Source organism: Oncorhynchus clarkii, chromosome 16 (assembly GCF_045791955.1).
Source record: "Oncorhynchus clarkii lewisi isolate Uvic-CL-2024 chromosome 16, UVic_Ocla_1.0, whole genome shotgun sequence".
Lineage (NCBI taxonomy): Eukaryota > Metazoa > Chordata > Actinopteri > Salmoniformes > Salmonidae > Oncorhynchus > Oncorhynchus clarkii.
Window position 1 is genome coordinate 40643863 of NC_092162.1, and position 24989 is coordinate 40668851.

At 43.9% G+C, this 24989-nt stretch overlaps 1 protein-coding gene across 3 annotated transcripts; it reads right to left on the minus strand.

The window, feature by feature from the left end:
- Positions 1-1524: 1524 nt before the first annotated feature.
- On the minus strand, positions 1525-24989 carry LOC139368462 (junctophilin-2-like). 3 transcript variants are annotated; one of them, XR_011626966.1, is made up of 7 exons: positions 24028-24988; positions 19733-20567; positions 8440-8558; positions 5092-5993; positions 4036-4132; positions 3606-3738; positions 1525-3402 (listed from the first exon to the last, which is right to left on the minus strand). XR_011626966.1 is itself a non-coding variant. In XM_071107378.1 (6 exons), exons 1-5 carry the CDS (start codon positions 24404-24406, stop codon positions 4052-4054), a joined length of 2316 nt encoding a protein of 771 aa, XP_070963479.1. In that variant the 5' UTR covers positions 24407-24989; the 3' UTR covers positions 1525-3738; positions 4036-4051. The 3 variants fall into 3 exon arrangements, 1 of the variants encoding a protein (XP_070963479.1); XR_011626965.1 differs by having other exon boundaries at positions 3587-3738; XM_071107378.1 differs by having other exon boundaries at positions 1525-3738; positions 24028-24989.

The window sequence follows — 24989 nt, forward strand, 5'->3', positions numbered from 1 at the left end:
AAATGGCTGTCTTTCTTTGTCTGTCTTTCAAATTCTTTACCATAGATCCACCCTTTTCTTTTCACTCCCCCTTTCCATAGATCCACCCTTTTCTTTTCACTCCCCCTTTCCATAGATCCACCCTTTTCTTTTCACTCCCCCTTTCCATAGATCCACCCTTTTCTTTTCACTCCCCCTTTCCATAGATCCACCCTTTTCTTTTCACTCCCCCTTTCCATAGATCTACCCTTTTCTATTCTTTTCAGCCAGTATGCCCTTTCAAAACTCCTAACCTCAAACGAAAAGCACTTTCATGTTGACAATAAATTGTATGGAAAACAAAACGTGTACTTGTCGTAATTTTCAGTTTCCCATTTAGAGGTCTTTGTACCTTTAGTTGCACCTGTACATGAAGTCACACTGGTGGATTAGACCGATTCACTGGGTTCTAGGAACACTGAAGTTCCTAGAATCACACAATTTCAATGTATGTGTTATTACGCTTATTACATATTTATACTAACCTGTAAACAAATAATTACGTTTTAAAACGACTTACTTAAACTACTCGAAGTTTAAATAATTTAAATATATGAGAGCTTTTCTTTGAAAGAGCAGCTATGGTGCTCGTGTGTGTTGGTTTTCAAGACTGTAAGTAGGATGAACCTCTGCTCTGATACCTAAAAAATGTATTGTCTAGAGGGCAGTGTTGTGCAATAAATACTTGTCCTTGTCCTGCCGTGAACATGAACATGCAGAAACTACCAATAGACGCTTACTGTAGTTGGCCGGTCAAGTTCAATACTGAACACTACAACATAGCACAAAGGTAATATTAAATCAACACACTTTGAAAAGTCCCTTCAAAAATGTATCTGAAAAAAATCACAGCCATAAGTGCATACAGGGTAGAGCTAGACCAAATACATTTCATTTGTTCACCCTCAGAATGCAAACAAATAATACATGCTACAATACTACATTCATTGTGAATTGGAAAAGTGAAATGTACTCCAATTTACAAATGTGAAAGTCAACTAGGCCTAAGAAGAACCCAGTCCTAGTTCACAGCCCTGATCTAAAATAGGTCCTGGAATTCATATCCTGCCCAGTCAGGATAGGGGGGGGGGTCTGTCAAGCTGGCAGAGAGGACAGCTGGGGTTTAAAAATACTGTCTTTGTTCCCACTGCGTTTAGACTCAAAACATGATATGGGCTCCTTTACAATTAACCAGCTCATTAAATGTATGGATTAGACATGGTTGCAATGGTATGACAAAAATATAAGCAACCATGTGCTGTATCTATGGAAAATTGATATACGAGCAAGGGGTTTGACGTTGGTATGATGCCATGAGATCAGAAAGAATGCAAAAACAACAGTATATAGATTATTATGAGTCAATGTGCATGGGTCAGGTATTTACATGTGCCCAAAAAGCCTGGTCTACTCATTTACAAGGCCTTTGTACTCCTTGCAGCCTGGTTTGCATGTGTTTATTGTGCAAGTATCTTCCCCGTGAAGAAAATGACATATACCACAACATTGGAAGATATCTTTTATTTTCATTTCACAATTTTAGAAGAGGACCAGCAATATTTATGAATACAATGGGATCCATCCAGGATTATGTCTTAAATAATCAGCTCCAGTCACTTCTGATTGAGGGTCTCGTGAGTGTTTTATTGCAATGAAAGTATGTTACAGAAAGTTTTGATGTTTTATGAAACAATGTTGAGAGTAAGGAGACTGTTGAAGAGTCTCATGTCGCTATGAGCACGAGGGAAACAATACAAGTGCATTGTCCATAGGGAGTAGCAAGGAAGTAGATCTGAGGCCTCTTTTACATAATGTACAAGAGTACCTTATCTTGAATATCTTTTCCCACTTACTTATCAATCGTCTTTGAGGGGAAGACAACTGTTCGGGGACATAAGGGAAATAAAGTTAGAAATACGGATTTATACAGTGCAGAATCTCATACTGTAGTGCTCTCCAGTAAAGTAAGACCTGGAGTGTTTCTTTTCAATACACCACATTGGAGATGTGTACTTCAAAAAGGTACCAGAACACACCCACAACAGTGCCCACGTGCATACAAACGTTGGGAGAAAAATCATCTTGATTGATTATGAAGCGCAAACTTTTTGTTCTGAGTGCAATGCATCTTAAATGGTGTGAGCTATTCTGAAGCAGACAGACCAACTGAATTCCCAAACAACTGCTCACAATTACGTCCTAACAACGCAAGCCCATTGGTTCAAATAAATACCCTCTTGAAATCTACACTAAATGTTCCCTAATGGTTTTTGACAAAATTGACCCCCCACCGCCCACCCAAATGTATCATTATTTTCATGTCATGTTTTTATTAAAATCAAACCATTCAATAGGCTGCTTTACATTTATTTTGATCAGACAACCAGAAAACAACATAGATACACATTACTCCAGAAATCCAATACCACATACACTGGTTAAAGACCTAGAATTCCTCCTCGATTCTGTGTCATTTGAAAGCCTCTTACTAAATAATACAGATATTGTTTTATAAGTACCATTCCAGTGTGACTCACTCAAAATTGCCTTGGAGAGAGAATATGTTATGTGCAAACACAACTGTCCATTACATTGCATTGCTGTGGTGGGTTGCATTGCCATTGCAGACAAGAACATCACGGATTCTCAGGCGTTGCCGAATAAAGAACCAGCATTTCATGTCTTAGAGCCCTGTGACGTCAAAGAGAATGTAACATGTCTTTATTGATGACTACTGAAGAAAGTTGAGAATTGGGCAAAAAAGGAAGAAGGCAGATAAATTAATAGGAGCATAATATAGATTTCTGTCAATAAATAGGAACACTGATATTAGCCCCAAACCACTAATTATAATTGGCAAAAATAGGCAGAAATTAGAGAATATTCAGTTCATTTGAGATTTTCCCATAGATTACATTTCTATAGACAAGATATCAGCTAAATAAATATCTAATTACAAAGCTAACTAATCCTTTCCTGACACTCTAACCTGTCCACACCACAACCACTCTAATCTGCCGGTGATCTGAGGAGACAGTGTTTGCCAATATGAAGGGTTTAGCCCTTTGTGAAAACATAACACACAGTGCTTTAGTTGACTCAGATACAGTGAAATATCATTTACCAAAGACTTCACCAGTGAATAACATTCAACAACATCTCCAGGGTAGACACCGAAACTCACCGAAACTCACTCAACAACTCTTCTTTACAAACACAGTGTCCATTCAGACCCTCTTCTCTTCCAGACCCTCTTCCTGATTCATTGATGTCCTTCAATCCTGAGCCGTAAGGATTCATATGGATTCATATGCATTGATGTCCTTCAATCCGGATTCATATGGTGTTCTTTAATCCGGCTCCAGATAGTCCAAGCAGAGGAGGCTGGCGGGGGGAGTTATAGGAGGATAGGCTCATTGTAATGGCTTGAATGGAATAAATGGAACAGAATTAAACATGTGGTTTCCATATGGTTGATGTGTTTGACACCGTTCCATTAACTCCATTACAGACATGAATGAGCCCGTCGTCCTATAGCTCCCCCCACCAGCCTCCTCTGATTCCAAGCCTCTGGAAAGCAGATTAGCCTTAAAGAACCTCAACGCAGTCACATCAACAAGAAGCTGTGTGTGGAGGAGATGTCATGTGCTTCTTGGCAGTTTTCTTGTTCTGTATGGTCCTTGCTTAAAAATTACCTCAACACCACTGCAAGGTGGTGACCTGTGGGGAAAAAGATCAAGCACACAAAACAAATAGGAAGACAAGTTAATGTCTCATCATCATCATCATAATCGTCACCACCTGGAAGTACCTCCGAGTCAAAACATGCAAACAGTAATTGTTGTTGTAATCAAGCAATACTTAGTCATGTGACCAGATCAAACAGACACTTCCTTACAGGTTGCAAGGGTCAGAAGTTCAGTGCCATTGTGTTTTGACTGCTTGAAACAAAAGAAACAGGTACCTTTCAGTGTATATCTGTAACTGGCAGGACAGTCAGAGAGCTGTGTTAGTTACCTGGGTCGACAGTGTTTCATGACAAGATGTGTACGAAGAGAATGGCCAGGCCAATGTTGAGAAGAATCACCATGGTTATCATGATGGTGTTCGGACTCTGGAAGAGAGAGGTACAGTAGATCCATTTCATGTTTTATTTAACCTTTATACAGGTTTGTCATATTGAGATAAAAATGTCTTCCTCAAGACAGACCTGTTTAAGATCTATGAAACAACAGCAATATAAATGGGATGAATGAAAAATGAAATCGCTATTATCCTTTTTACATTTAAGTTGCATCCATTCCTGTGTAGCAATGCTGCAATGACTCTAGTAACAACACTTGTGAAATATGGTGACTGGGAGAGAAGCTGCTGCTGCATGGTAGGCGGTCTGGTAGGCAGTCTCGTAGGTTCTCATATGCTGTATGCTCCTTTCAACACAGGGGGCCTGGGCCATGGAAAAACCTCCCTAGAGTACATGCCATATAGGGCAGAGCGCTGAGGTCTCACGTCCCAGACAAACCACTAGTCTGCACGCCATTTTCAGCTTCCATAATCATTCAGAACAAACAACTGTTGCCTCGATAAACACTTATGTAACAGACACCTGAAATGCAACGTTCATTTACATACTTTCATAGAACGGAATGGGTCGTCTGGATTACAAAATTGGACATGTGTAGCTAACGATGGTAGCTGTTGGTAAGCTCCCAACAAATTGCCTTGATTGTGGTTGTCAGAAAGGCAATGCAGTTGAGAATAGGTACAAACATAACTAGAGGGATAATTATTATTACATCAGAGGAAAAGCGGAGGGGAAGTTAATCAGAAATGGGGTCTGATTAGTGTGGTTTAAAGGACCAGCATCAACTGCAGATAACAGTCTCCAAAGTAACATCAGGTTACATATTTGCACTTAGAGGAGAGAGGACCTACTGTATGTTCTGAGTCTGCTTTTCGAACCCAGGTTATGGGAGAGTGTGCTACATAACATGTAAGGACAGTCTTCATTTGACTGAATGTGTTCTCAAAATGTTTCAATACATGAGATATTGAGTGTTTGAATTGCCTTACCTGCTCAAATTCTACTACTTCTGTAACTTCACTTGGGCTCTTCACCATGTTCTTCATCAGCTTGGCCTCTGCTTTGGGTTCAACCTTCGGGGCTGGCTTGGCAGCTTTAGGCACTGGTGTAGGTGCAGGTGTGGCAGGTTTTGAAGCTGGACTGGCCTCCTGTTTCGTCAATTGCCTGAGTGATGGCGAAGGCTTGGGTGACACTTTATTGACAGACTGGGCACTGGACTCTGGTTCGCTCTCAGATATGGTGGACACGGGTCGTTCATTGACCGACTCTGTTCTTTGTTTGGGCTCTAACGATTTAGGCTCGGGGGTGACGGCAGCTTTGGAAGACACTTTGGAGGCGGGAGGAAGGGGTGGGGCTTCTTTTTCTTCTTCTGAGTAGGTGACACTGGTACTTATCGAGGGAGCAGCTTCGGACACTTTAGTCTCAGATGCCGTCTTCTCCAGGGGTTTGATCTCCAGGTCTGAGCCCTGCTCTACCTTGTTGCTCAAGCGGCTGGAGGCGCGGCTGCTAGGGATGGGGGCAGTAGCAAGGCGCTCTTCAGGGGGAGCAGCGGCAGGGGCGGGAGTGGTGGGTCGGCTGTTGGTTCTGCTATTGGGGCGGCTGCTCCCCCGACTTCCATTGCCTTTGTCCCCGTTCCAGCCAGCGGGGCCGAGGAGATGGGGGTCCTCTTTGCTGACGCTGCCCTGCTTGGAGTGCCTGGACGCTGGAGGGGTCACAGCAGGGCTGGGGGAGGGCGTGCGGGCTGGAGAGGAGTCAGGCCTGTCGTGCAGCATTGGGCTTTCAGCGGGTGTTGGTGGCTGCCCTGCTAACAGTGGTTCATGCATTATAGGGCCTGTGTTCTCATTGCCATCTGAGATCTCCTGTAGCGCTCTCTTCTTCATGTACTCTGGGCCTGTGGAACAACATGGAGAAATATATGTTTGATGAGATTCCAATAACAACAAGATTAAGATCCGACTAATTTATTATGTTTTATAATTTATATTGATGTTTTATAGTCACGTACACCGGTTAGGTGCAGTGAAATGTGTTGTTTTACATGGTAGCTAATAAAAAATGGTTAGTGCAGGATATAATGGAGATTATTAGCTAGGAAGTGCAGACAGTCGTGGATGGATTTGAGGAGTATCACCAAGGTCTAGATTTGTATTTGGAGCCACTCTGTCTTCTTGTAACACAGTCCTGTGACAGTCACAGTGGGGTGACTACAGTTGGCCCGAGAAAACGCAGCAACTGCATTTCCCTTATAAGATCACATAGGGTTGATATTTCATAGGTCTAAAAACATGCTACTTTAGGCTGTAAATATCACAGAGTGGGCCTTTAAACTAATAGCTGAATTGCAATACGCCAAACCAAAGTTGAGTCTGTAATATAGGCCTAAAGAAATAACAACTGCTAGCTGGTTTTTGATGTACAACCTACAAGATCATTTTGCAGGGTAGGATTTGAAATACTGTCCATGTCCGAATACCCACACTAGCGTACTAAATACTATGCAAAAAAGTTTTAGAGTATTTGTAATTTTGAAAATAGTACTCCAAACGCTTTGTCTAATGTGTGATTGCGTTGACTCCAGTCATTCGTTCGTTTTGGTACAGCGCGTCAATTTATCTGATTTATCTGACACTTGAGTCTCTACAACTAGATTAAGCTTCGAAATGAGTATGCGGTTTAAGTATGTAGTACGCCAGTTTGTTTATTCGGACATGACCACTGACTTGACTCAGAGCCTTCTATTAACAGGCTCTGACGTAACCACTTACTTATCTGACACAGAGTACAAGCAAGCACAAACAAAGACAAGCAAGCACAAACAAAGACAAAAAAAAAAAGACTAGTAGAGGGAGTGAGACAATCTACTATCAATCACTATCAATCACATACTGGTGTTTAGCATTAGCCCTCAATTTTAGCCCCAATTTTTCAATCAAGAAGATCAAGGAAAATTCTTAAATGAAGAATTCGGGAAACACTATAGTCTATAGCTGTCACGCCTGCTCCCACTTCCCCTCTCTGGCACATCATTATGCACACCTGTCACCATTGTTACGCGCATCAGTGCTTCACGGGACTGACCTGGACTATATTACTTTATTGCCTCCCCTGTATCTGTCACTTCCTCATTTTCTTCCCATGTCTGCATTAAGGTCGTTTTGTGCCCACTGTCCAAATGCTGTCCCTGTTTTGTCTCATGTCCGTTATTCATTAAATGTTCACTCCCTGTACTTGCTTCTCGTCTCCCAGCGTCTGTCTTTACAATAGCACTGTTTCTCCCTGTCAGCTTCAGTGTGGTTGAGTGACACTGTGACCGTGCCCCATTTGTACCATTAGACACAGATATTTCATGCAGGCACTTGACAGTCAGTGGCAACTTTTTATCCGTGTCTATTTCTTCTGAATTTATTTTTGGTATTTTAAGTTCTCCCCAATTTCAATCTTGTCTCATCGCTGCAACTCCCCAACGGGCTCGGGAGGCGAAGGTTGAGTTATGCCTCCTCCGAAACATGACCCGCCTAACCGCGCTTCTTAACACCCACCCGCTTAACCCGGAAGCAAGCCGCACCAATGTGTCGGAGGAAACACCGTCCAACTGATGACCGAGGTCAGCCTGCAGGAGCCCGGCCCGCCACAAGGATTCGCTAGCCAAGTAAAGCCCCCCCCCCGGCCAAACCCTCCCCTAACCCGGACGACGCTGGTCCAATTGGGTGCCGCCCTATGGGAATCCCGATCATGACCGGTTGTGATACAACCTAGGATCGAACCTGGGTCTGTAGTGACGCCTCTAGCACCGCGATGCAGTGCCTTACACCGCTGCGGGAGGTCCTATCAGTATCTATTTGGATCTGCTAAGCACTCAGTGGGTCCTGGGTGGGTAGTGAGTGACTGAAGGGAGAAAGAAATGCACACTCGACAAGGCTTTGGGGCCTGACTGTTTGGGCCCTGACAGAACTGTAAGGAAACTGATATGATTGCTCTACCCAAGTAAGATGGTCCTTTTTTTAGATAGTCAAAGGTGACTACCCTTGTGGAGTGCCTGCCCAAACCAAGCAAAGACTAGCTGCAACAGTAGCAAGACAGATCTATCTATCATTTTAAACAACAATATACGCTAGATGCTTTGAACAGAACAGCTACTAAAATCTTGTCATTTTGTTATTAAATTCACTTTGTAACACTTGCTTTTCAATACTGTTCTTGAAAGTCAATTATTACTATATTTCCAAGTCTCATACAGCACTTGGAACGAATGTAAGAAAGCTTGGAAATCAAAGCTATTGTATATGTTTTTCTCTTGTCAATATCAATCCTGCAGCTGAGAAGTCCAGTCCACATACCTGGCTGATAGAAGGAAGGGGACAGTTCCCTGGCCACCAACCTGGCGAGGCTGGACTCTTGGTTGGAAGCCTGAGAGGCCTGATCGGCAGAATCTGACTTGGCCTTAGCATGGGTCGTCCTGCAGGGAAACAAACAAAGCTTCTTTACTCAACATCAACTAATTAAACCTTACAATGACTTACTGGATTGACTTATTTTAGTTCATAGTAGAGCAAAGGGCCTCAACTGTTCAACTTTACAAAAGCATGCTAAATCTGTAGCTACTTATGATGTCATCGTGATCAAATATTCAAATGTACAGATCTAAGGCTAAGAGTTGAAACATTGTTAATAATCCAATTCTGATCTTTGATCATGACAACATTTGCCTGTGAAAATGATTGGGAAATCCTGTTGCACTTTCGCTAGGTTTTAGGGGACTGCTGTTGCCATTGCAAGCCCGATCCATTCCCTTCCTCTTTATTTTGGAAAGATACTTTGGCGCTTTGTCTGGACTATAAAAAGCAATGAGAACATCCCCAACACTTAAGATTCCCATACCACGCCATATACCCAGTTAGCCCTGTAGTCCAAGAGATGAATACTGGTACGAACCAAAAGCACAAACCAACTAAGGGGTTGTGCTGTAAAAACCAACGCTACTGTACTAATCCAAAACCAGACTGAAATGGACAGAAATACTACAAAATGCTACTTGTTTACAATATTCATTCATTTAAAAAGCTATAGGGCTGATGTGTGGAGTTGAGTTGGTCATGTGGTTCACTATTATTATTAGCTGGGGAGGGTGTCCTACTCTCTCGTTGGGCTGGAACAGAAATAAATGACTCTTTTAACACCTCGACCCGGACAATGAGTTAGTGCCAGGGTGTTTGCAGGGTGTTCCCCTGTACTGTGTATGTTATATTCACAGATTTATTCAGGATTAGTCTGTGTATTTATACATACTGTAGAGGAGGCAAATGTAATACATGCAGATTTAGTATACAATTACCTTTGATTAAAAAAATATAAAAAAATTGACCTATTTACTGCGTATTACTTTAATCATCCTACTTTTTAAAATAAAATACATGTACAGAAGTTTGTGAAACTTTTAGAACATACAGTATATTGTGTCTGCACAATGTGTCTGTTTGACATTACGGCTACATAATATTGCATTAAATAAATGTATTATCAAAAGTTGGAGTTTGACAGCACTTAAAGATGTATACTGTACCTAAACATTCAGTGGGGCAAAAAAGTATTTAGTCAGCCACCAATTGTGCAAGTTCTCCAACTTAAAAAGATGAGAGAGGCCTGTAATTTTCATCATAGGTACACTTCAACTATGACAGACAAAATGAGAAAAAAATCCAGAAAATCACATTGTAGGATTTTTAATGAATTTATTTGCAAATGATGGTGGAAAATAAGTATTTGGTCAATAACAAAAGTTTATCTCAATACTTTGTTATATACCCTTTGTTGGCAATGACAGAGGTCAAACATTTTCTGTAAGTCTTCAAGGTTTTCACACACTGTTGCTGGTATTTTGGCCCATTCCTCCATGCAGATCTCCTCTAGAGCAGTGATGTTTTGGGGCTGTTGCTGGGCAACACGGACTTTCAACTCCCTCCAAAGATTTTCTATGGGGTTGAGATCTGGAGACTGGCTAGGCCACTCCAGGACCTTGAAATGCTTCTTACGAAGCCACTCCTTCGTTGCCCGGGCGGTGTGTTTGGGATCATTGTCATGCTGAAAGACCCAGCCACGTTTCATCTTCAATGCCCTTGCTGATGGAAGGAGATTTTCACTCAAAATCTCACGATATATGGCCCCATTCATTCTTTCCTTTACACGGATCAGTCGTCCTGGTCCCTTTGCAGAAAAACAGCCCCAAAGCATGATGTTTCCACCCCCATGCTTCACAGTAGGTATGGTGTTCTTTGGATGCAACTCAGTATTCTTTTTCCTCCAAACACGACGAGTTGAGTTTTTACCAAAAGGTTATATTTTGGTTTCATCTGACCATATGGCATTCTCCCAGTCTTCTTCTGGATCATCCAAATGCTCTCTAGCAAACTTCAGACGGGCCTGGACATGTACTGGCTTAAGCAGGGGGACACGTCTGGCACTGCAGGATTTGAGTCCCTGGCGGCGTAGTGTGTTACTGATGGTAGGCTTTGTTACTTTGGTCCCAGCTCTCTGCAGGTCATTCACTAGGTCCCCCCGTGTGGTTCTGGGATTTTTGCTCACCGTTCTTGTGATCATTTTGACCCCACGGGGTGAGATCTTGCGTGGAGCCCCAGATCGAGGGAGATTATCAGTGGTCTTGTATGTCTTCCATTTCCTAATAATTGCTCCCACAGTTGATTTCTTCAAACCAAGCTGCTTACCTATTGCAGATTCAGTCTTCCCAGCCTGGTGCAGGTCTACAATTTTGTTTCTGGTGTCCTTTGACAGCTCTTTGGTCTTGGCCATAGTGGAGTTTGGAGTGTGACTGTTTAAGGTTGTGAACAGGTGTATTTTATACTGATAACAAGTGCCATTAATACAGGTAACGAGTGGAGGACAGAGGAGCCTCTTAAAGAAGAAGTTACAGGTCTGTGAGAGCCAGAAATAGGTGAACAAATATTTATTTTCCACCATAATTTGCAAATAAATTCATTAAAAATCCTACAATGTGATTTTCTGGATTTCCCCCCCCTCATTTTGTCTGTCATAGTTGAAGTGTACCTATGATGAAAATTACAGGCCTCTCTCATCTTTTTAAGTGGGAGAACATGCACAATTGGTGGCTGACTAAACACTTTTTTGCCCCACTGTACTCTACAGATGCCTCCTCTTACCCAACATTTTCTCTTCTATTTTTTTCTGATTTACCTCCCAGGGTTTATTACAAAACCTAGTAAAAAGTGATGGTATTCAGGATTCAATGCCACTGATATCAACCCCAGGCTCAAGCTCAGGCTGGGGCTGAGACTGACATTACTATGTAAATACTTGACATACTGTAATGTTACACTGCTGGGCTCAAAATAGATCCATCCACTTAAAGACTTTGAGGGGTAGGCAGCACTTCCCCAATGGGACAATTAGGCTGAGGTGACTGGGACTCCCTGTCTTGATATAGTATATCAACACCGGTCTGCTCTTAAGTCAACAATCTTCTTATACAGTAGTCTCAGCCCAATCTCAGACAGGTTGGTTATCTTGATAAAAGAGCAGACATAGGGCTGGAGAGTCTGTGCTATGGAGGGCTTGAGAGTCTGTGATATTGAGGATTGGAGAGTGTGTGCTATTGAGGGCTGGAGAGTCTGTGCTATGGAGGGCTGGAGAGTCTGTGCTAGGGAGGGCTGGAGAGTCTGTTTTATGGAGGGCTGTAGAGTCTGTGATATTGAGGGCTGGAGAGTCTGTGCTATGGAGGGCTGTAGAGTCTGTGCTATGGAGGGCTGTAGAGTCTGTGCTATTGAGGGCTGGAGAGTATGTGCTATTGAGGGCTGGAGAGTCTGTGCTATGGAGGGCTGTAGAGTCTGTGCTATTGAGGGCTGGAGAGTCTGTTCTATTGAGGGCTGGAGAGTCTGTGCTATTGAACAGCTGACAAGCCCATCTGCCATTTACAAGCCTATGAACTTCTAACTGGGGTAAGAAGTTGTATAAAACATACTTTCAAAACTGCACAATATACTACGAGACATTCTGATGAAAATGTGGTCTAGGCTGAGGCTCAAGGTTTGGTCTAGACTCTATCTAGACTGACTAGAAACATCAATTTCACATTGTGCAAGTAAGTAGTGAGACAAACATACATCCTAAAATGTTAACATTTCACAGATATGACAGGCTACTGGTAACACATAACAACATGATCTTGTGTGTAGTGTTCAGAGGTTCCTAAAATGGTAGTGCCGTTCTGTTGGGTTGCCAGGCAGTGCCATTCCGTGGGAGGAGTGTCACAACAGATGGTGCTTTCTGACTACCTGCAGTACTCCTCACATTCCTCAGAGTCCTCTCAGATGGCTCGCTAAGTAAACCATTAGTGTAGACTGGTCTCAGATCGGTTTGTGCTGTATTACCAGATGGTGAAACTGATTGTTGCCTGGTCCTAGATCTGTTTGTGCTGTATTGCCAACTCCTATGCCAACTCCTGTGGTCAATATTGTGCCATAGGAGTTGGCTATACAACACAAACAGATCTAGGACCAGGCAACAATCAGTTTTACCATCAGGTAATATGGCACAAACAGATCTGAGACCAGCACAAAGAGATCTATGGCCATGCTAATATCAATGCTCAGTACTCCAGAACCAAGGCAGTTTTACTACAATTTAGTTGGTGGCCCTCTACTGATAGGTTTCAAGTTTTAATGTCACATGCACATGTACAGTGAAATGCCTTTCTTGCAATGTGACGCAGTAATCAATAGCAATCACTTCAAACAGACTTGTTCAACAAAGTCTGATATGAAGCTGCGGCCTAAATACCATATGTGCGTTTAGACTCCCCCAATACACACCCCCATATTCTAAGGGCAAGAAGCCAGCGAATGCAAGACACTCAGTCAGTCGTCACAAACTTGCCTTCGACCCCAACCGACATTGAAACGTGAACATAAAGCCAGCTTGACACTCACTTGAAAAAGAATGGCTAACGTCATTTTCTGCTTAAAAAAAACCCACTTCATTAGCCTTCACTGTTGCTGGAAATTATATTGACGTCAGTCTACTTTTCTTCATGCTTCACACGACAGTCACAGGAGACCCTGTGTCATCGTGGCCTGTCACTGGTGCTCTGCAGATGAGTGGGGTCCTGAACTTATAGCAGGGGGAGGGTTTCATAGTACCAGCAGTATAAATGTGCTACTTGACAGAGCAGTCAGGACATACATGATTTGCTTGTTCTTCTGGGTGATAGGACACCGACACCAACATTAAACTTCCATTTTACCTCTTCTGATTTGAAACAATGTGAATGGGAAGATTGACAAAATCCGTACGCGCGTAGTCAGGTACAAGTGTGTCTCACCACAGTTATCTTCGTCCTATTGTCATCCTTTCCAACTACACACGGGCAATAAATAGGTCTTGCAAGAGGTACATACAGTACAAAGCTAAGAATAGACGGTGTTATCCGCAACACTCATATTTACAAATCATATGATTGGCTGCATTGAAACAAAATGTACATATCAGCACTACTGTATGTAAGTCTAGACACCCGGCTAATGCAAGGTGTGGTACATGTATACGCCAACCTAATATCCCCACTTAGTTATGAGCTCGGTCATATTTATATCCATGAAACCATTTGACACCCCTGCTGACGCAAGGAAGGCTGACTGACTGCTGTGGTGTCAATTATGTGTTGCTTGCAGACCTAGGTTTAAACACTATTTGAAAATCGTTTTACGTTAACTGTTTGCTTTAGCCTTCCTGGAATGCAAGATAGGCAAGGTTTTTTTTTGTCGTTTTGCGACTATTCTATTGTTTTCCAGACAAGATCAATCAAGCCCAGCTACAGTATTTGCAATTATTTCAAATACTATTTGAACCCTGGTCTGGTTCCTTGTCCGCTAGCTACCAGCGAGAAAGTGCTAAAAACCTGTTTCAGAGCTTTGTCACTGCATGGGGATTAGCTAACAAACGGTTCCAACAGACACACAAAGTTGTCTTCAGGCTTAGTTGAGGACACTAACACCAGAAACATATTCCATTTTTGGATCTTAGAAAACAAGCCTGCAATCATTCAAGTAAGCAAGCCTTGGTTGTTTTACTTCCATCACGCTTCATTGATTAGTTGTTTTACAGCAGTGCTACTTCCAGTGTATACTGTGATGTGATGTTACTGGTCTGCCTTCTCAGGCAGAGTGTCGACTATTTAGACTGGGCAGGAAAGTTGCTGGAAGACGGTATAGCAACAGCAATCAACTGTTGCCTGCATTCCCCTGTGATTGTGATTCAGCAACAGTGTGTGCCTGCCCTTATTTAGTCACCCAGTCAGTCTAGGCCTCCATTTCTTACTGACTACTGATACTAGGCCTCTCTCTCTCTCTCTGTGCACCATTTACACCCAGACAGTCCCAGACCGCCGTGGCCTCTGCTGCCTTCATATACTCTGAAGAGATTCAGCCTCGCACCAGACCAAAAACACACAAAATACTGACTGAATGTCAGGGCAGGGAGGGAGAGGGAGCATTAGCTAACCTAACCTAAGGGCGGCTGGGTGTCTCAATGGACAGGTTGTATTTATAAACCACTGACTTAATCACAATGGCTGCTTGTTGGCCCTGGCACCATGGCTGATGGCTGGGCAGCGCGGAGAGAGTCACTGCTGCCAGGGACATGGTCCACGTCTGGCTAAGGGATACCATCCTGGCTAGATCCCCTGCCCTGTCCTTCACCCCTCCACAACAACCGAACAGAGGGCTTCAATGTGTACTCCTCTGTGTAGTATGTATGAATGATTAGTTAGTTCCCATTCGTCTCCATTTCTTGAGTCCAAGTGACAAGCTCAGACACTTTACCCCCTTTTCTCCCCAATTTCATGGTATCCAATTGTTTAATAGTTACAATCTTGTCTCATCGCTACAACTCCCGTACGGGATCGGGAGAGAAGAAGGTCGAAAGACATGCATCCTCCGAAACACAACCCAACCAAGCCGCACTGCTTCTTAACACAGCGCGCATCCAACGTGTCGGAGGAAACACCGTGCACCTGGCGACCTGGTTAGCGCGCACTGTGCCCGGCCCGCCACAGGAGTTGCTAGTGCGCGATGAGACAAGGATATCCCTACCGGCCAAACCCTCCCTAACCCGGACGACGCTAGGCCAATTGTGCATCGCCCCACGGACCTCCCGGTCGCGGCCGGCTGCGACAAAGCCTGGGCTCGAACCCAGAGTCTCTGGTGGCACAGCTAGCACAGCGATTCAGTGCCCTAGACCACTGGGAGACCCACTTCACTATTTTCAATGTATGAATAATAGTGAAACAGTAGGAACTAGAACAATGATTTTGTATCAGTTTTGCTTTACTGGAGGTCACCGGTTAGAGGTACCGGGGTATGGGACAATGTGCGGAATGTATGGGACAATGTGCAGAATGTATGGGACAAATCAGGTTTGTCCTCTTTCATTGATGAAAACCTCCAGGGACCAGGCAGGTTAAGACCACCGTGGTGTCCTTCATCCACTAACCGTCTGTTTCCACAGTGAGTCCTCAAAAGGCTGCTGGCTGTTTCACATGTCTATGTATGGAGTCTTCATGGCTAGGCCTGTCTGAAGAAGAGAATCCAGCGAAACCGTAAAACAATACAACAAATGTTTGGCCCATAACTCTTGCAATGCCGCTGGTATCAGTGGTGAAATATTTAGATTTCCATCTGCCTAGGAGCCAGGACAAGAGCTGTAATTCATCAGCCAGAGCCTCGGGATGTGTCCCAAATGGCCCCCTATTCCCTATATAGTGCACTAACCAATGGGCCCTGCACTATAAAGGCTATAGGGTGCCATTTGGGGCGCAGGCTTACTGTTGTAAACACTGGGCTTATTTCAGGTGCTGTTGTGGCTTCCAGTAGACATAAACACTGCTGCCTTCTATGGTGAGGCACGGAGGAAACCTGTGTCATCTCGACCGTCAGTGACTGTTTCTCTGTGTCGGTAGCCTGAGCTTGTGAGCAAGAGTGCAAATAAGGGCTAGGCCTACAGTACACAAAGAACAAAATCTAATTCTGATATGCTCGGTCAGATATCAAAGCTGATGCCTCAGGGATTTCCCTCGCTATCAGCAGAGTCTCAACCAACACCCTCTCTCAAAAGTGTATCAATCTAAACTGAAGTGCCCTGCAGCTAGGTTCCCTTACGGTCAAGTATGCTAGTTCCTCTCAGATGTATTAGTGGTGGCTCATAGTGGAAGGCGATAGAATTCAGCAATTAAGGCACGAGGGGGTGTGGTATATGGCCAATATACCATGTTTCAGCACTGTTCTTATGCACAACCATTAGCCCTGGTATATTGGCCATATGACACAACCCCCCGAGGTGCCTTATTGGTATTATAAACTGTTAACCAACGTAATTAAAACAGTAAAACGTTTTTTGTTGTTGTTGTTGTCATACCTATGGAATACAACAGTTTTCAGACAATTAGCATTCAGGACTCAAACCACCCAGTTTTTAATAGAAACGAAAACCCTCCTCTCTCCTCTCGCACCCCCCTCATTAACATCCCCCTCTCGCCTTCCCCTCATAACACCCTCCTCTCTCATTCTCTCACCCCCTTCATTAACATCCCCCTCTCGCCTTCCCCTCATAACATCCTCCTTTCTCACCCCCCTCATTAACACCCCCCTCTCGCCTTCCCCTCATAACACCCTCCTCTCTCCTTCTCTCACCCCTCTCATTAACATCGCCTTCCCCTCATAACACCCTCCTCTCTCCTTCTCTCACCCCTCTCATTAACACCTCTCGCCTTCCCCTCATAACACCCTCCTCTCTCCTCCTCTCACCCCCCCCATTAACACCCCCCTCTCGCCTTCCCCTCATAACACCCTCCTCTCTCATTCTCTCACCCCCCTCATTAACACCCCCCTCTCGCCTTCCCCTCATAACACCCTCCTCTCTCATTCTCTCACCCCCCTCATTAACACCCCCCTCTCGCCTTCCCCTCATAACATCCTCCTTTCTCACCCCCCTCATTAACACCCCCCTCTCGCCTTCCCCTCATAACACCCTCCTCTCCCCTTCTCTCACCCCCTCATTAACACCCCCCTCTCGCCTTCTCCTCATAACACCCTCCTCTCCCCTTCTCTCACCCCCTCATTAACACCCCCCTCTCGCCTTCTCCTCATAACAACCTCCTCTCTCCTTCCCCTCATTAACACCATCCTCTCTCCTTCTCTCACCCCCCTCATTAACACCCTCCTCTCTCCTTCCCCTCATTAACACCCTCCTCTCTCCTTCTCTCACCCCCATCATTAACACCCTCCTCTCTCCTTCCCCCCATTAACACCCTCCTCTCTCCTCCTCTTCTCCTCCCCTCTCCTTCTCTCCTCCCCTCCTCTCCTCCCCTCTCCTCCCTACTTTTACTGTCCATTTTACAACTGGAATTGAATCATTTGCTGTCACAATACCCAGTCACACACATGACGCAAACAGCAAAGGTAAGAGGGTTGTCAGGGAATCCAACAGACAACCTTTTAGAGAAAGGCCCATGTCACCATTACACCAAGGGACTGCACAGTAAACTGAAACCATGGCATTGCCTCTTCCCCTTTAGAACTTGGCAGTAATTTCAGATTGACATAGCTGACTTTGCTCTTCACCTGGATCCCCATACACTGCAGGAGGAGAATGGCTTTCATTTTCATTGTTTGAGGCACCATGCTGCCAACAAACAGTGGCGTCAATAAACAGCCTTCTTCTACTGTACCAGGGTTGTCCTCGAAGCACATGAGAGAGGCAAGGAAAAATGGATGCAAGAATTAAAGCATGATCTCCGATCTAAGGCTAATTAAAACATGGCAGAGGCAGAACAACACTGCATGTTCAGCTACCAACTGTCTATGAAGCCTGGTAACTCCACACATAGAAGTATCGTTTTCCCCTGTGTCCTCTATGGTTCCTATTGTGACCACAGCCAGATAAGGCATGAGGGCAACACCTGCAACTGCTGACTCTGATCTGGCTCCAAGGTTTCGTTATTTGTCAAGATCACCCTCTTCTGATCCTTCAGCGTCAAGTAGCTCTCTTGTTCATGCACTGCTACGCAGAAGTAATCATCGGTGACTAGAACGTTTAACATTGGGGGGGTAGGTGAGGCCTAGTGGGAGTTGTTTTAGAGATAAATGTGGCGGACTTGAAGGATTTGTAACGTTTGTTTTAAAGAAGGTAAGTAATAGTTTATTCATAGGACATAGGTAATAAACAGTTATAACACAACGGGTTGAAATAGAGTGCTTGTTATTTTGGTGCTATTGAAGTGTTACTGAAAATGTGTCTGATTATAATCACCTAGTCTATCCCAGTCATCTATATCTATATATATATATATATATATATATATATATATAAATACAGTACCAGTCAAAAGTTTGGACACACCTACTCATTCAAGGGTTTTTCTTAATTTTGACTATTTTCTACATTGTAGAATAATAGTGATGACATCAAAACTATGAAATAACACATATGGAATCATCAGTAACCAAAAAAGTGTTAAACAAATCAAAATATGCTTTACACACACACACACGCACGCACGCACGCACGCACTCACGCACGCACGCACGCATGCACGCACACACACACACACACACACACACACACACACACACACACACACACACACACACACACACACACACACACACATATATATATATATAGAGCTGTCTGTCTCAGCTATATTTGCAGTGTCTTGGACATCTGTCTTAGTCCTCCTTAGTTTGACCAAAATCCCTATATGGATCATGTGAATTGTGCAAGGACATAAATGGATGTACTTTTTATGGTATACTCAAATATAAAACACATTTGCCTGTTTGTTGGCCACATACTGTATATTGGTGCTGAGAGGACAGAGGAACCAGGCTACCCTAACATAGAACCAGGGTATCCTAACATAGAACCAGGGTATCCTAACATAGAATGATGTTTCTATATGTCATATTGATGCTAAATGTCGATCCTGCGTTCACTATATGTGCATTTGGGAAAATCAAAATAATGATGTCTCTATATTCAAAATGCATAATATACACTGAGTTTGTAAAACACTAAGAACTCTTTCCATGACATAGACAGACCAGGTGAATCCAGGTGAAAGCTATGATCCCTTATTGATGTCACTTGTTAAATCCACTTCAATCAGTGCAGATGAAGGGGAGGAGACATGTTAAATAAGGATTTTTAAGCCTGGAGACAATTGAGACATGGATTGTGTGTGTGTGCCATTCAGAAGGTGGACGGGCAGGACAAAATATTGAAATGCCTTTGAACGGAGTACGGTAGTAGGTGACAGGTTCACAGGTTTGTTTCAAAGAACTGCAGCGCTGCTGGGTTTTTCACACGTGTATCCCATGTAGCTCAGTTGGTAGAGCATGGCGCTTGCAACGCAGGGTTGTGGGTTTGATTCCCACAGGGGACAAATATGAAAAAAGTATGAAAATGTATGCAATCACTACTGTAACTTGCTCTGGATAAGATTCCCCAATGAACTGAGGCTGTTCTGAGGGCCTAAGGGGGTGCAACTCAATTTTAGGAAGGTCTTCCTAATGTTAAGTACACTCAGAGTATGTTTATTGTCTATACCTGGAAGCAGCAATCTCCGCTTTCTGTTTGGCGATGGCAGAGGCACGCTGAGCTCCCTCCACACCGCGCTCCACCTTCTGCCTGATCTTGGTGCCCTTCAGTTGGATCACCCTCTTCTTCATGGCCTTCACCAGCATATTGTTCATATACTTTCCCTCCTCCTTGCCCCCTTCCGCAAAGGTAGTGCATCCATAGCCGTGTCGCTGGTTGTCCAACCACTCACCCTCATACTTCAGACCACTGGACCGTTCGCTTATTCCATAGCCCGAGCGCTTGTCGTTCTTCCACTCCCCCATGTAGACCTCTGTGGTGGTGGCATCGATGTCGGCCTCCACGAGGGGGAAATCATCCGGCCCGGCCAGGCTCTCGTCTCCCAGACTGATGGTGGAGTTGGCATCGCTGGCCACATCGCTGGCAGCAGAACTTAACGCAGATTCGCTCCTCGATCCCAGGAAGCTTAACTTGCTCCTCACGCTGGATAAGGACGTACGGGAGTCTGACTTCTTCAGTTTCCCCAGGAGAGACCCCCTTCGGAACAGGCCCTTCTTCTTGGGTTTAACGGCATCCGGGTCCACCTGGAGGGTCAGGGCGAAGCCGCCCCGGGAGGGCCCCAGCTTGGTGGGCGTGGTGACCCGGGTCTCCTGGCCGGCGACGTTGGTGGTGGTGATGGCGGGGACATCCTGCTGGAGCAAGGTGCCGTTGCTGTGCTCGCTGCGGAGGGAGGTGAGGGAGGTGCGGAGAGGGGAGCGGACCACCGCCGCCATGCCGTAGGGCACGCTCTGACGGACTCCGTACCCGTGTCGCATACCGCCAGTAAACTGGCCCTGAAATGTGCCTGAAAAGACACAGAGGGCATTAATAGATATGTTAACATCTACAGAAATAGACAAGATATAGACTAAACCGTCTTCACTAGCCTCACACGTCACACACAATTTCATTGAAGATGTGTGGGTTGGCTATTTATCATTATCATCACCCTTATGCCACTGCAAGGTAAATCAACAGTGTGAGATGAATGGTTTTGTTTGGAAAGTAGAATAAATTGCATTATTGCAATGTTGAGGTAACTTAGACTATGTGGAATCATTGCAGGTCAGGAACCATAACATGATAGAGAACCCGGACACATTTTTTCCTACTTTGTCCTTTGGGTATATAGTTGGCGTAAAAGACTACAGTGCAAGTTATCTATGTTACCCAAACTAATCATGGGTCTAGTCTGTCATGCAAAATCTGTGTCTGGATGCCATTGGCTGTAGCTATAGTTGGACCGTGAGGCCAAGAGAACACAGCAGCCTGCTGGACTATTATTACTTCCTGACACATGGTGTCAGAATCTCTCAATCAACCAATCAAATGGGCCCAAGTCTGATGAGTCAGCTACTGAAGGGACCAGGGGCTTTAAACAGACAGCTCCGCCACCAATATTATTGGTGTGATCTCTCAGCAGGTTCAAGTGTCCAGTTACAGTATGAGAAGACATAGCCCAGTCCTAGATCTCTACTGCATGTGCTTTTGCCAACTCCTCTGCCTAAGCTACGGTTCATTCAGTCAACATTGTAGAGGAATCAGTGTTCTTTCTCCTGTTAATGTTCCTCCGCTTTCTCACCAGTTCTTTAGGGCATCTCAGAGTAGGAGTGCTGATCGAGGATCCGATTTATCAAGATTATATAGACAGGGGCGACCGATCAGCACCCATGACTTCTTGTGTGTGTGACAACAATGAAACTAAAACAGCTAAGATAGCTTAGTTTAGCATGCCACATCACAGGACACACTTTGTATTGACACACACCACTAATGTGCCTTCCACTGCCACTATACTTTGGCAAGAGGTCCTTAGCAATGGGCAAGATCCCAATGGACCATCTGCAGCAACACTTGGGTTCCTCTTCTTGGTCCACTGGCGGAAGCTTTAGTCGCTCATTCTCTCATAAAAAACTGAAACGGGACATTAGGATTGTGCTGGAAAGCCTACTGTACTGTAGATAATCACTCATATCCCTGATGCTACATCTTCAGCTGCACTTGAATATATCGGCACCACAGAGAATAAATACCAATCCTGTGCAACTGCCTCTACCCGTCTTCACATGTTAAATGTCAAGTAAGTTAAATGGATGTGCAGCAATGGTACAATGTTATTAGGGGAGGAGATACTGACAATCTATTATTGAGAAGATAATTGTATTGGATTCACTGATTTGCGTACCATGTCTCCTAGAGGTCCGAATCAAAGGTTTGATATCAGACCATTTCTTACCTGAATATGTTACTTTACTTTGATTTGTCTTGCCTTCCAGGTTACCCACTTGGTCATTTTGTAAACATATATTATGTTCTGGAACCATGACATGCACCCATCTCATTGTTATTTCATTATTAGAGATATACAAATGTGTTTTTCACCCACCATGCGTCATGTCCGCAATGGTCATGTGAGGTGAAATGTGTATATTTTGGGGATGTGAACACTCAGTGTGTTTAACCTGACGAAGATCCGTTTTGGATGGAAACGTTGTCAATGAATTGGGAGCTTTAACAGTGTGCGGGCCTTCTTGTTCTATTCAATATTATTACACATTACTGTATTGCTATTACATATGATCATATGATCATACATATGATACACTACCGGTCAAAAGTTTTAGAACACCTACTCATTCAAGGGTTTTTCTTAATTTTGACTGTTTTCTACATTGTAGAATGAGAGTGAAGACATCAACACTTTGAAATAACACATATGGAATCACATAGTAAGCTATTTAAAAAATAAAAATAAATGTTCTTCAAATAGCCACCCTTTGCCTTGATAACAGCCTTGGCATTCTCTCAACCAGCTTCACCTGGAATGCTTTTCCAACAGTCTAGAAGGAATTCCCACATATGCTGAACACTTGTTGGCTGCATTTCCTTCACTCTGTGGTCCGACTCATCCCAAACCATCTCAATTTGGTTGAGGTCAGTGGATTGTAGAGGCCAAGACATCTGATGCAATACTCCATCACTCTAATTATTGGTAAAATAGCCCTTACACCGCCTGGAGGCGTGTTGGGTCTTTGTCCTGTTGAAAAACAAATGATAGTCCCACTAAGCCCAAACCAGATGGGATGGCGTATCGCTGCAGAATGCTGTGGCAGCCATGCTGGTTAAGTGTGCCTGGAATTCTAAACAAATCATAGACAGTGTCACCAGCAAAGCACTCCCACACCATAACACCCCCTCCTCCATGCTTCACGATGGGAAATACACATGCGGAGATCATCTGTTCACCCACACCGTGTCTCACAAAGACACAACGGTTGGAACTAAACAGCTCAAATTTGGACTCCAGAACAAAGGACAAATTTCCACCGGTCTAATGTCCATTGCTTGTGTTTCTTGGCCCAAGCAAGTCTCTTCTTCTTATTGGTGTCCTTTAGTAGTGGTTTCTTTGCAGCAATTTGACCATGAAGGCCTGATTCACACAGTCTCCTCGGAACAGTTGATGTTGCGATGTGTCTGTTACTTGAACTCTTTGAAGAATTTATTTTTGCTGCAATTTCTAAGGCTGGTAACTATAATGAACTTATCCTCTGCAGCAGAGGTGACTCTGGGTCTTCCATTCCTATGGCGGTCCTCATGAGAGCCAGTTTCATCATAGCGCTTGATGGTTTTTGCAACTGCACAGTTCTTGAAATGTTCCGTATTGACTGACCTTCATGTCTTAAAGTCTCAATGGACTGTCCATTCTCCTTGTTTATTTGAGCTGTTCTTGCCATAATATGGACTTTTGCTCTTTTACCAAATAGGGATATCTTCTGTATACTCCCCCTACCTTGTCACGACACAACTGATTGGCTCAAACGCATTAAGAAGGAAAGAAATTCCACAAATTAACTTTTAAGAAGGCACACCTGTTAATTGAAATGCATTCCAGGTGACTACCTCATGAAGCTGGTTGAGAGAATACCAAGAGTGTGCAAAGCGGTCATCAAGGCAAAGGGTGGCTATTTGAAGAATCTGAAATATAAAATATATTTTGATTTGTTTAACACTTTTTTTGTTACTACATGATTCCATGTGTTATTTCATAGTTTTTTGATGTCTTCACTATTATTCTACAATGTATAAAATAGTGAAAATAGTAAAAATAAAGAAAAACCCTGGAATGAGTAGGTGTTCTAAAACGTTTGACCGGTAGTGTATACTTGATTTAATTAAATGCCATGATATGGCTGGTACATGATTAAATGTCAAGCCCACCTCCAGGCACTGGACAAGATAATACAACAACAAAAACAATCACATACCTCCATCAGCATATGTCTCTGTGCCATATCCATCTTGTAATCCGTTATTCCATGTTCCTTCATATTTTGCTCCACTACCCACACTCAGACGCAAGCCATATCTCCCCTTGAAGCCATGAGTCCATTCTCCCTTGTAAACCCACTGTCCTTTAGTCTCAACTCCTAGACCGTGGCGCTTCCCTTGCGACCAGAAGCCTTCATAGGTATTTCCGCTTGGCCAGGTGTACACTCCAACTACTTCAAACCCGTAATTCCAGGAGCCGGAGAACTCGCCCTGTCCTTTAGGTCCGGTGCAGATCCCATGCCCATGGGCTTTGCCACCTTCCCAACCACCACAATAAGCTCCGCCATCATCAAATTCAAAACGACCTCCACTCATACCTTCCCTTCTGTGACTCTATACAAAAATGTGATTCAAAGGTAAAGTCAAATCAATGACAACAAATAAATATTGGTCAAGATAAAAATCTCTTCCTTCAGACTGCATCCACCTTCTCCTGTCATTAAAAACAATTTAGGATATCCTTGGTACTGTGCTTAGAATTTATTTGTACTTTTCGGTATTTTTCACGTAGCCTTCGCACTAGACCCTGCAAATTTGATTTAGGCGCGCATTTTCTTATTCCCTCATGGATGACTTCTGTTGATCCCCGGTCGATTTTTAGAGTCATGAACTTAATGCAGCCTCTGTGCTGACTGAGTAAGATTTGTTACGGTTGTTTCCCCCCCGAGAGATAAAACTTATATGCCCTTATTTAGTTGAACTGTCTTTTGATGTATTATCTTGCTGGTTGAGCCAGGGATCTTGCATGGCTTTCCAAGGTGGCCATAGAAAAGCCCCTTTCCCCTATCCCTGCTTCCCCTCACTCTGCCGCTGCTATCTCAAAACACTTGGTGCGGTTGTAAAATGTTTAAGCAGACCTAACAAGGCGACCAGATCCACACACACTGTTCCAAAAATA

Bases quoted from the DNA above. Each gene is read 5' to 3' on its own strand.
- LOC139368462 (XM_071107378.1), bottom strand. From the start codon at position 24,406: ATGAGTGGAGGTCGTTTTGAATTTGATGATGGCGGAGCTTATTGTGGT. The intron at 20,568-24,027 runs GTATGTGATTGT...GTGTCTTTTCAG, and splicing joins AGAGACATATGCTGATGGAG to GCACATTTCAGGGCCAGTTT. The intron at 5,994-8,439 runs GTATGTGGACTG...GTTGTTCCACAG, and splicing joins CCCTTCCTTCTATCAGCCAG to GCCCAGAGTACATGAAGAAG.